The sequence below is a fragment of the Orbicella franksi genome, chromosome 6 (assembly GCF_964199315.1).
Source record: "Orbicella franksi chromosome 6, jaOrbFran1.1, whole genome shotgun sequence".
NCBI classification, from domain to species: domain Eukaryota; kingdom Metazoa; phylum Cnidaria; class Anthozoa; order Scleractinia; family Merulinidae; genus Orbicella; species Orbicella franksi.
Window position 1 is genome coordinate 2,447,478 of NC_138150.1, and position 12,764 is coordinate 2,460,241.

Here is a 12,764-nt window from a genome sequence, read left to right on the forward strand (position 1 = left end):
TTGTAACAAGGTAGCCATTGTTTGCCAGACAATCCGGCCAATCGTGGCTCTTTTAAACTTCGAACGAGAAATCCCGGTCTTTCACTTTCTGTTAAATGAATCATGAATTTTTTAACCGCAAAAAAATAAAAAAATAACCGCATTATTTGTTATTTTAATACAGGGGCGGGGCAGAAGACTCCTGAAATTTTCGTATAGGCATCATCCAACAAAAATGACGTCACATCCGGTTTAAACAGCGCTCCGCGGCTCGTTTCACAAAGCGAGAAAATGGCGTTTCAATTACTCATGATTTCCCTCTATTTGTAAACCATCAGTTTCGTGTCATTTTATATTGAGTATGGAAGGATCTTGCATACTTGCAGACACATTACTTCGACTTTTGAAGCAAAAATTTCGGGAAAAGAGAAAAGTTTATTATTGTTTTGAAGCAAAATAACGGAGAGCCTTCCGTCATCGTCTGGCGAATTTTACACATTTGCAAAACTGGTGTTGTTCCGACTTTTGGTTCTTGTTGTTCGTGATTTAGTGATAACAATAAGTGCAATAGCCTATACTGTTAACAACAACCTGGATGAAGTATTGCTGGCCATAGTTTGCACTGTGTACTACGGGAACATAATTAACAGAAGCCGTTTAGCTCGGAAAGTCGCTGTCACCAGAGTTTTTGTTGCTCTTTGCTCACGTGTATTGGTAGAAGAGACAAGCTGGATCGCATGCTGAAGGTCAGTATCCCACATTCCTACATCTCTCGTTGAAGATTGTTGTTTTCAGTAAGATACAGTACATATGTATTGGTAGTTTGGGGTCATCAGTCTCTTTCTCTTTGGTGAGTGCTTTTAAAACGCCCAGTAAAAACTTGATTCACGGCATGGAAGCTTATGCCTCGCTGGATCGAAATTCGAGCAACATTTTTAAGTTCTAGTCCTCTTTAAAAGTAATTAAATCAATTGTTCAAATCCAAGCCATCAGAGGGAATCTGCCATTGAAGCTGCCCTAAGTTAAGGTCCTGTTTATGGACCTTCCCCTTTGAAAATCGTGGGGGTGTTCTTTGAGGCAACACAGGTCCCATTTATATGGTCTCGGGTACCCGAGATAACCCTTCCCCTGAGGCAACTTTATCAAGTGTATCAGATTTTTGTGACCTGTTGGTGACCAGATTAACAGAATTCTGGCACATCGTAGGAGTAATTTACGTACAATTTACAGCAAGCAACAAGCATCATTTTGTTAGTGAAGTCCCATGCATATATGTAACTCTTGATTATTTTGAGATTTTATCTTTATTATGTCATCAAGGCAATTATAATATTTTGATTCCTGCTCCAGCGGCAGGGGGGGGGAACTCTCCTCTATGTGCTATATATAGCTATGTGCAGCCCCAAAGGGTATGGTTATTCAGCTGTTTTGGTCATAAATACTTTAGGGTAAGGCTTTTGCCCTCTAGTCTTTAATTGTTATGTTTTTTAGAATAAGCTACCTCAATTTTCATCATTATTGATAAGACCATAAACAAAAGTCCTTCAAAACTTATGTTTAGGGCAACTGTAGCAGTCGCAACAGTCATAAATGGGGTAGGGAAAATCACAGATTATGGTCATAAATAGGTTAAGGGTTTAACTTTTGTGAAGAGGGCCGCACTGACCCCCACCCAATTTTTCTGGGATGTACCAAACACATTTTCTTAGCAGTTACTACAGTCTTGCTTTAGTAAATCAAAATAGTACTTGCTGCCAGGTACTTTATAAAAGTATAACCCCTCCAGAAGCCTTCACAAAGTACATGTAATATCAGGTGCTAACAATTTTTTTTGTGGCTGATTGAAATTTGGTCTTAAATTGTACTGAAGTGGTGCAGATTTAATATACATTATATTTTGTCACACTTAGTTCACTTATTTTAAGACTACTCAGCAGCAACTAGTACCTCTTGTATGACCATGCAGTAACAGTATATTCCAAACAAAAAAAAAAGTACATGTATATGTATTACTATCCTGCCTGGAAGAGTGTGTAGAGAGAGCACACAGTGCAGTGCCCTGCTGTATGTCTTTTGTTAGGTATAATAATCTTAAATTTAGAAGACTCATATTGATCTTAGAATTCACAAAAAAGTTGATTTCTTGACAACTCTCCTTTAGCTGTGTCACTTCATAATAAATTAGCAGTTTGGTATGTTGTAGCGTAGAACTTTAATTAATTAAGTTATCGCACCGGTATCACAGAGGTCATGGGTTAGAATCCAGTTCACACCTAATTTTTTTTTCAGGCTATAATTTCACCTTTGCTTAAGTTGTGTATAGTACATTGCAATGATCAGTCATGTCTTTATAAGTTGATCAATGTATATATGTCCCACTGACTTATACTTTAACAGTCTAACTTAAAGTTTGCTTATTTGTTTTAGTGTGTGGTTCTAGAAAATGTCCATACCCACCCCAAGGAGATTATTGGAAATTCCAGGGATGGGGAGGGTCTTTTTAAAGAAAAGTATGAATAAAAATTGGAATTTCCATAGGGATGGGATGGGGAGATCTCTGTTTAATAAATACATAAATAATATGTACAGACCCATTATCTGATGTGAAGACTGTGCAATATATCCTGGCCAACGAGTTGCCAAGGTGTAGCGTCCTTGTTATCAATTTCAAGTACCAAATTAAAGAAGATCAGCATGTTAGATGGGAGAGGGGAATTTTTCAAAGTATCATAAAGTAAAAATATATATATTTTCCAAACTCAATCATGTTAGTAGTGTTAGTGTCTATTTATTTATTTATTTATTTATTTATGAATACCTGTGAAGAGATAGTCATACATTCTTGCAAATATTCTGGGAGTCGCCCACATACCATTTAGATCATCCAGTCCCCCAGGAAAGTTATGAAATTTATTTTCCAAGTAAACTACTGAACCATGGGCTCCAGTGGGGACAGTGCTATTATGATGCAATTTGCAGATGTGCTACATAATATGAGCTTAACAGTTTTGTTACCATAGCAGCAGGCTGCATTTCAGACCTTCCCTGATATTCTAGGCTTTTCTGGCCACCTCATGGCCTTGATTAATGTTTTTCAAGCTGAAAATCACTGCATTATTGAAATTGGGTTAGAGGGGACTGGAAAAGATTGAGTTGCCAATTGGGAACATATTTTTATAGCCATATTAGTGTGTTGCCTGTAGAACTATAAGGCTACCAAGTTTCAAAGATCTCTGCTGTATATATGGTCTGCACTTGATGTAATATTGGGTTTGGTGTATGACATCATTAGTCCTCTCATTTGCATATATTTTACACATTTTAAACTTAAATATCTCCAGAGTTAATGCAGATATTTGCAAAGGTAATGGAGTAGTGGAATTCTATTTGATACTCCTAAAAATTCTGAATCAAGGAGTAAAAATGTGATGATAGTAGCATGCCAAATCATTGAATTGAATTTATGCTGCTGACATTTACATGTACTCTAAGGTGTTGAAGAGAATTTTGGAGGGGAATTTGGTGTGTTTATTGAATTGCCAGAGGTTGGTTGGCTGGTTTTGTTACTGCTTTGTCATTATCTTCCATGTATTTTTTTTTTAAAAGCAGAGTGGTTGATGGCAAAAGCAAAACTGGCAATATTCTCACTTACCTGTGTTTCTAAAGTCATGTTTTTAGGTTTTTGTGGTCAATCTGTTAGTAGTTGCACTGTCTTAAATTACAATAGAAAAGATGTGATATTAATTATGTAAGTTATACTTTGGTATCGTTCATACCAAAATTATAGTAATTTTTCTGGTTCAATGTTTTCCTCTGCATTAATTTGATTAAACTACTGTAGTTTATTTTTTAACGGAATTTAATTCTGTCAAAAGGGAGGTGGGAATCTGAGAACAATAGTGAACTAGACCAACAAATATACAGAAATCTACCACCATTGCTTTCATGGCTGAGTGGAGATGAATCTAAGTCAGACCAAAATTAGAAAAAAAATTACTGATTTATTGGAGGGTTGAAATGGGATCCTGGCTATGGGAGAGTAGGAATCGGGGCTGAGGGGGGTGGGTGGTGTGCTTGTGAATTTAAGAACCTCTCTGAAAGTGAAAACAAAATGTAGGTTTGAAAAGTTTAAAGCGGAGGTAAAAATTATACTTTAATATATCTTGTTTATTAAGGTGGTAATGAGCATAATACCCACTTAGGGTGAGTCATTGAAACAATGACATAATTTATGTTTGTCTTTTCTTAGGTGGTTACCTCCTGGCATATACACCCCACACAGGCATACAATGCTATGATTTAGATGATGCAACCTGCTTTCCCATGTTTAACATACACGTAAGAGTATTGATCAGTGGACCAGTGTACAAGTGTGATTTCTCTACTGAAAATGAGAATTGTAATAAAGATACAAAGCCACTCTGGTGTGATTTATTTAATTATTCCTTAACGGTAAAGTGAACCAGTTAAACCAAAGGTTGCACTCTGTAAGATCAGGTGTACAAAAATTAAATAGAAAATTTCACTACATCAATTTTATTAATTAAGTATACTTCTCTGCAAAATATAGTTGGTATGTTGTTGTACTGGTAAGAATATAATTTGGAAATTTTTTATGGGAAATGTTTCCATTTTAAAATGTAGCTCAGATGCCACAACTAAAGTTCTCCTTTCTGTGGTGTTTTCTTTTGTGGTAAATTGTGAAAACAAATTATGTTGACCTACATGTAAGTTAAAAAAATATACAAGTAGTAGCTCTTCTGAAAAAAAAAATGGTTTTAAATTTGTTGTTGTTTCTTCCTGATCATTTTTTCCTTGAACATTTTTATTTTCCTAATAAGTAGTTTAGCTAGCCATAAAAATGTTTTGTTGTCTCTGAGACCATTTTCAAGATAAAAAAGAGATTTGTATATAAAATTTGAATTTTTTTTCGGGGGGGGGGGGGTGGGGGAGTGGGGATCTTTTCAGAATTTCCCTACAAAGATCACAAGGTACAAGGGAAGAGGCAAAAATAGAATTTTAAGTGTTAAAACATATGTTTTCATTATCAGTTTGGGCCTCTCTGTGAAGCTGCATAGTATACTTGAGGATCATGTTATACCCATTTTAATCCCAAATACAAATGGAAACTTGCATTGACAATCACTTAATCTCTTGACACTGTTTTGTTTTTTTAATAATTGCCTTTTTTCACAAAACAATAATTTGAACATCTTTGTTTCACAAGCTGGGAGGGGGGGGGTGGGAAGGGGTATTCTACAAAGTTTTAAATGGAAAGGCCTTATATCAAGGTCCATTACCCCTTACCCTTTTGTATACATTTGTACCATTTTGATAAAAATGGCACCTCTTTTGTCGACCTTACATTGCAAAAGGGTAAATGTACCCCTTTAACAAACCTATTTAAGAATACTGCATCCCTTTTCTATTCCCTTGGAAAGAAGTTAATAAATAATATTATAGAATCTCTTCATTCTGGCTGAGGAGAGTAAATGAGAGCTTTTCAACGACATTTTAGAACCATGAGAATGGAATCCCTAAATGACAGATTTTCCTACCCTTTCATACACCTCAACTTGTGAAATCCCTATCATTAAGTTTATACCTGAAGCCTGAAAAAGGTACTCATCGTGAGCTGAGCCTCCCCATATAGGTCATTACAGAGAGCCTTACCACATACACAAGTCAGGAACTCTTGACAAGTACTGTAAGTAGATGCTGGCTTTAAGACTGGTCTGAGCCAGCTTCCTCAGTTTTTTAGCACAAACTTGTTGCTCTCTGTCAATTTCTAGTACAAAACCTTTTCTTTGCTGATCTGGTCCAAGTTCACAGACACTAGCATCACTCTCACGACACTGACTCTATCAATGTCACTCACAGTCTGATTCTTCAGTTTCACTGCACCATGCTTCATCATCACTCATCATTGTTAGACATGAGCTCATTAGCTTGTAAAATTCACCACCCTGGCAGTGTCACTGTTGCTATTGCCTGTTCCCAGACTTCCTTTTATGGCTAGGTGTAGGGGCATGAAATTTCACTACTGTTTACGAACAATTTGTTTAGATGGCATATTGAAAGTGATGAATTACTGAAAATTGTCAGTATTGCTAGTGTTCTCTCATTTCCTCAGGGATTGAAATATCTTGATGTAAGGTTACAAAGAGAAAGCACACTGAAATATAATGCACAATTTTTTAGTAACCTTTCAAAATGGGTTGCCAATATGACAGGGATTAATAGATGAGGAACTTGGTCTGCAAACAGGGCAAATGGGAGGGTTTGAAGAAATTAAAGGTGCATGCTTGACCTCAGTGGGGGGGGGGGGGAGGGTATTGGAACTTAGCACTGCTGACGTCTAACACTGTTGAAACGGAAAAATAAATTTGATTATAAATGAGAAAAAACCACGGCATGTCCAAATTACTCAATCGCCGTTAAAACTAATCCCCTTGCTTTTTTTAAGGGGTTCACGGCCTGCCTGTAACCAAGCGTTTATCAATTAAGGGATTGCTTAGGGAAAACATATCTTGTTTAAGGTTCTTAACCAATCGTAACATAATTTATGGCATCAGTTTGAGTCATGAGCAAACACACGAGTTTGTGTTAGTGTCGATCGGCAAGAAAGTTCTGCAAAGCGCGTTATGTGTGTGGGTCTGTTCTTGCAGTGATACGATTAACAGCACTCAAGTACTCTCGAGTGTTTGGCAACAGTAAATTTTAAAAAAATGCGCTTCTGTTAATAAGGTTCCCCCATGTCTAGAAACCTGTCATTGTGCATTTTTCTTAGTGTGATGCCTACCTAAGAGAATAGGATATTTGAATTGAGTGCAACTTACCTAGAATTCATTATTTCCACACAAACGATGACTCCTGTGGAATTCAGCGAGGAAGAAATGGCGACATTTCGTAAAAAACACGCCTTCAAAACAGTATGTTTTTGAATAAATAATTACCCTGTCCTTCAAACAAACTGATACGACGAGGAAGAAGACAAAATTTTGTTTATCATGGCCAAATAAAACGTTAAAAATATCCGGCCGATTGCAAAATATTGCCATTTTACTTACTGAGAGAACGATTATGCCATGTTCTAATTTGATTTTGCCGCTCAGCGCTCTTTTTTACCGGATGTGACGTCATTTTTTGTTGGATGATTCAGATACACAAAAAGTGCCAGGCGTCGCAGAGTGTTCTCCCCCGCCCCTGTTTTAATAGCAAATAAAAAATATCCGAAAGAAGACCGCGGAATTGTGAGGGAGAGCATTATAAAAAATTATGATCACACCGCTATGTAATAATAGGCTTCTTTTTTTTTCTATTTTTCTTTCTCTAGGCAATTTTTTTAACCTCAGAATCTTTATGCAGCTCCTCGTGAAAATGTTTTGCTTGTACCGGAAGTTGATTGAACTCTCTCACCGGAAATAAAAGTTACATGTAATGATATGTAATTCTGAACATCGCAGTGGGACTGGAAAAGAGTCATTGTATCAAAGATGGTGGAATTATTTGTTACTTTTTGGGCGGACTTTTTGTCAAATTCTGGCTTATTTATGGGACGAATCTAGCTCTTCAAAGTTTCAAAGTTGATCCTGCTATGTCTTCTGTTGACTCACAAAGAGAAAGTGAGAAAAAAATTATCAAGTTTCCAATTTTTCCGACCGTCGGAGAAGCGACTGTTACGGACGAAGTTCCCTTACTTTGCGGATTTTCTTTGAATGACCCTGCAAAAGTCAGTCGGACGGGGTCTACTAGCTCCGAAAGCTCTAGGACAGAGAAACTGAGGAATGCACTAAAGTTTAAGAATCCCGGGCCAATGTTAGAGGAGTTTAATCCTGACACAAGTCGCCGTGAAATGCGGAAGTTGAAAAGACTCGCACAGAAGGACCCTGCCAATCGAAATAAAAGGAGACAAAGACAGAGAAGAAGACCGCAAAAACAAATATTTCACGACCGTTCGGGAGTTCGAATGTCCGATGGAAGAGATGTGTGTGACTGTCAAGACACTAACTGTCCCGGTTGCCATTTTCCTTGTCCATCTTGTGGATCGGAAAAGTGCGGTGTTGAATGTCGTTGTGATCGACAATGGACTTATTTGAAAGATGTGGAAATTGAGAATCCCCTACCGAGTGTATCTCGGAGATTGGGAAATCGATAAAATCCAAGACTAAGCCCAAGACAGGCTAAAAGCTTGGCTTTTAATATTGAAACCGGAACTGTTAAACTTAAATAAGTTCATGTAATAAGTATTAAACCAGCAAAGGAAACAGGTGCAGATTCAGAAATGTCGAGGAAACAAAACAAACGAATGTTTACACGCTACAAGTGAGAAAGATCATCCTCTTTTATTTTTAAATCATTCCGGTAAATGTGGCATAAATAGAGTGTATTTATAGAATTTCGTCTCCAGTTTAGAATGAAAAAAATACATTTAATTTGTAGGGTATAGCAATAATAGTTGTCTGTTCATGAAAATATGTTAGAAAATATCTTATAGCTGAACTCCACTATGCCAAACTCTCATGGGATATGAAAAAAGTATGAGATGGCAGCGGTTTAAGAAAGCCAATATAAGTTCATTGCCAAAAAAAATTAAGTATCCAAGGGAAAATAATATAATTATTTAAGTTTAAACTAGCAGGAAGTTCACAATGAACCAAGTTTTATCAAACAAGATTCAACTGTATATTTTCAGGTCTTAAGAAGAGTTGTGAAATTATGTTATCTTGATACTTAACAATAATTTTGAATATAAGTTTGGTTAAACCAGTAAAATGTGGTTTATTGTTGTGTCAAGAACATAATATGCACGTAATTATTATATTTTCCAAGGGTCTTTCTTGTTAATTTTATTACCACCAACAAGAGAAGAGAAACCCCTGAAATGAAGCTGTTTAGTTAGTTGGCACCTAGTGGCACCCTAGTGGTTTAATTGGAACCTAGACAGCTGAGTAGTTTTAGAAAATTGCAGAACATTATGCGTCTAACAATGCTTTATCAGGGGGGGACCAGGCATAGATGGAGAGCCTTTTCTTTTGCCGCACCAAAATTATGGAACTTGATACCACATTATTAAGAAAGGGAATACTCAGTCTGTTGAAAGTTTCAAAAATAAACTGAAGAACAACTTTTTAAGAAGTTTTTGCTTTATTTCATAGATAGCCAAAAGACTGTCACTAAAGATTGAAAAAAATGTTAGAAAGTGCAGCTTAGCATTGATAGGTGCAGTTTATGCCCTGGTCCATATCTGGCCCTGTCTCGCTCACCCCTTGGAAGAGGGTCCCTCAAGGGCACAGTGTTGCTTGACAGAGAGAGGGCCAGAACTGAATTATTTTCCCCTACTTGTCTAAGAAATTTACCAATAAAACCATGTAATGGATATTTAAGCACTAAAGCACTTTTTCATGTTATATAGCCTCATCAAAACATGAGGGGAGTTCAGAGAATTTGAGACAGTTATACTATGTAATAACTTTCGAGGATTCTCCTAACCCCCAACTGTTTAGATGAGGCTATGTAGACATGGAAAAATGTATATAGGCTTAATTATTTTATTTTCATTATTTTTAATATTGTTACGATTGTTACTATTTCTTTCTTTTTCAAATTTTAATTTTTGAGGGCCATTAGGTTATCAGTTTTATTACTGTCAAATGTTACCCTCGTAAAATAAAGTCTTACTTACTTACTTACTTACTTATAGTAATTGCAGTTCGTCTCTAAATTTTATATGTTGTTTTTCCATTTTGATGACTCTAAATTATCGATAATTTTGAGATCATCACCTGCAAGGACATCTACTGAACAAATCCAGGTCTCTCTTTTCACCAGCCCAGCTCTTTGCGTTTCAAAAATAAGGCCTGGTTACGAAGTATATCAGACGTCACGCATGCCTTTTCCGTTCTCTTTTGCTGCGGTCGCCATCTTGAAGAATTTAAGTGAGTAATGTTCATACAATCCTCCGAATTTCTAAACCATCGCTCGGTCATTCCACAATCTTTTGAAAAAATGATAAAGCAAAAATACCAGACAACTGATAGTTGTTTACATTTTTTCAGAAAGACCAAAGGAAATGAGTGAAGAAAGATCGTAAATAAATGGTATCAACGCGATACGATTGTGATGCTTGCTTTCCTGTGAAACAGTAGCCATGAAGCAAAACATTCGGCAATCACTATTGCGGTGATTTCTATATTTTATGAGTCGAAAAATCACTCTCGCCATGTGTTCGTTTTTAGGATGTTGATTCCCAAGAAAAATCGGATAGCCATCTACGAGTACCTCTTCAAAGAGGGAGTCATGGTGGCTAAGAAGGATGACAATGCCCCAAAACATCTTAGTATTGAGGGAGTTCCAAATCTGCAAGTTGTCAAAGCCGCACAGGTGTGTAATAGCAACCCCAGAGGATACTTACACTTAATAGAATGTAATCTTTACAACGTACAGGTTCTGTGCTTCATTTCCAACGTAACTAGTCTTTCATGCAGTTAACAATGAGTAATAAGTAAGAGGTAATCAAGTGACTTACAAATAGGATATAATAAGATACTTGTTGAATTTACATGTGGACTGGGTTTAATTAGTGTTAAGAACTTTTGCTCAGGTACTAATTGTTTAAGGATGTCACATCTCAAGTGTGGTTCCTTTATAGAATTTGTCTGTGAAAATGTTGTTGTTTTTAGATGTTCACGGGGATGTAATATAGTCAAACTTTCGCTAATAGACACCTCGTGTAAGTGGACACTTAGTAATGGTCCCAGCCACATACAGACGCTACATTGTTCCCATAAGTAGACACCTCTTGAGTGGACACTTTCTCGTGGCATGGGTGTCCACTTACAGTAGGTTCAACTGTATTAGATAGTTGTAGTGGATTAGTTTTTCTCACCCTCTTTGGCTCACTCATATCTTACTAGTAATGCCTACACAGCACATGCCTTTGAGTGATTGACAGCAATAGTGCTTTTTATTTTCCTATTTGTCATTTATTTTACTTTTTCTTGAAGTCTTTGAAGTCTCGTGGATACATCAAAGAAAAGTTTGCATGGAAGCACCATTACTACTACCTCACAAATGAAGGTAATTCTTGTTTTCTTTTTTATATATATATATCACTAAAGAGCTCTAGTTTTGGAATGACGTTAGGTTACATATGGTGAAGGTATTCAGAGCACAGTTATAACTATGTGCAAGGGAGGAGAAAATTTGACTTCCAGTTCACCTCCAACTCCCTTAAACATCTACAAGTGCTTAAGTTCCCAAATGTTAACATTCTGTATTTATAAAACTAATGTTTGAGTTGGTGTGCTTTTCAGGTATAACATATCTCAGAGATTTCCTTCACCTTCCTCCTGAAATTGTTCCAGCCACCCTTCGCCGGCAGGCCAGGACTGAGACAGCTAGACCACGGCCTAAAGGTAGGTGCAGAGCAGGACTGCCCCTGTAATTTGTGTCAAAAAAGTTACTCATTTATCACATGCAAAATGTGATTTCTTAAACAATTTACTAAAAATGGATCTTGGAGTGATCATTCATTTAGCAGTCTCAATAATTCATTCTACAACGGTATTGTTGTATTTTAGTCTGACAGGCCTTGGTCAGAAGTCTTCTGGGACTGGTTTTTCATTTTCGGTTGTTGCTGTAACCTACTACCGTGGACAAATTGTGTTGGAAAATGTGCAAGAACATGAAATTGTAATACTGTAACACTTACAGATAAAGTGTCAGTACCCTCATTCTCCTTTTTGTGGTTGGAAACAGTAAAATGCAAACTTGTGTTAGAGGAAAGTGTTTTGTCTACATTGCACAGGGATGGGGAGGGGCAAAATGCATTTAGAATGAATTTTTCCAACCCTTATAACCAAGGTTGTAGATTAGAAGTCGCCCCCACTTTCCCCAAGGAAAAAGGCACTACAACCCCACTCCATAACTTAATTACTATACATGTTTAGGTCCTGACCAACCTCGTGGCCCTCCCTCTGGAGACTCGGCTGACCGTGAGGCATACAGACGTGGACCTGCACCAGGCATGGAGCCTAAAGGTGGAGCAGGATCAGACTTCAGACCTGAATTTGTAAGTCTTACATGTCTTGTTGATCTGTAATGATACTCTGCAAGATTCACAGAATGAAATGTGTTTGTACTAGTCATTGAAATGAAATTTAGCCATAAAGTTAGTGATTTAAACTGGAAATTAATGGTTTCCTTGTTAAATCAAAGCACATTTAACATTTCACAGCATCACACACTGGTAGAATAGTAGCAAGAGCAGAGTGTTACTGAAAGTTGAATCAACTGAAGACATGGCTCTAAACAGGTTGACATTTATACAAAACAGAATAAATTTTCAACCTTGTTTAGTAATTCTATTTAATTTACCCTCTACCTGAGTGCATATATTCAGTAGAACTGTCATTCTGTGCAATTTCCTGAAGTTAATTTGGTTTATTTTGTTGTTTGTGTTCTGCAGAGAGCTGGTTTTGGTCGTGGTCGAGGCGGTGGTGGTGGTGGAGGCGGAGGTGGATTTGGAGCTCCCCCTTCACAGTGAACCAGTGAACAATATCGTTAATAGCATGAAAAATAAACATCAGTGAAATAAATCTTTGTTGTAGCCATCACTTCTTGATAAAGCATTCTTCAAACATTTTAAAATGAGTAGCTTGGTCACATCTGGGCCACAAGTGCAAGCAAAATCGCTGGCTACTTATTGGAGTATTCAATATCTTTGAGTACAAAACAAAAACACAGAAGACTGTCAATCCAGCACCATTCGACAGTTTCGAATA

The 12,764-nt window shown here is 37.0% G+C and overlaps 2 protein-coding genes across 2 annotated transcripts; both read left to right on the plus strand.

Annotated features, from left to right (window-relative positions):
* Positions 1-7,432: 7,432 nt before the first annotated feature.
* Positions 7,433-9,761, plus strand: LOC145489843 (ARL14 effector protein-like). The gene has a single exon (XM_081468901.1). The coding sequence runs from the start codon at positions 7,577-7,579 to the stop codon at positions 8,135-8,137; it is 561 nt and encodes a 186-aa protein (XP_081325027.1). The 5' UTR covers positions 7,433-7,576; the 3' UTR covers positions 8,138-9,761.
* A 94-nt stretch (positions 9,762-9,855) lies between these two features.
* LOC145489844 (small ribosomal subunit protein eS10-like) lies at positions 9,856-12,578 on the plus strand. Its single transcript, XM_081468903.1, has 6 exons — positions 9,856-9,917; positions 10,218-10,362; positions 10,986-11,058; positions 11,295-11,396; positions 11,931-12,052; positions 12,449-12,578. The coding sequence occupies exons 2-6, from the start codon at positions 10,219-10,221 to the stop codon at positions 12,524-12,526; spliced, it is 519 nt and encodes a 172-aa protein (XP_081325029.1). The 5' UTR covers positions 9,856-9,917; position 10,218; the 3' UTR covers positions 12,527-12,578.
* Positions 12,579-12,764: the final 186 nt, after the last annotated feature.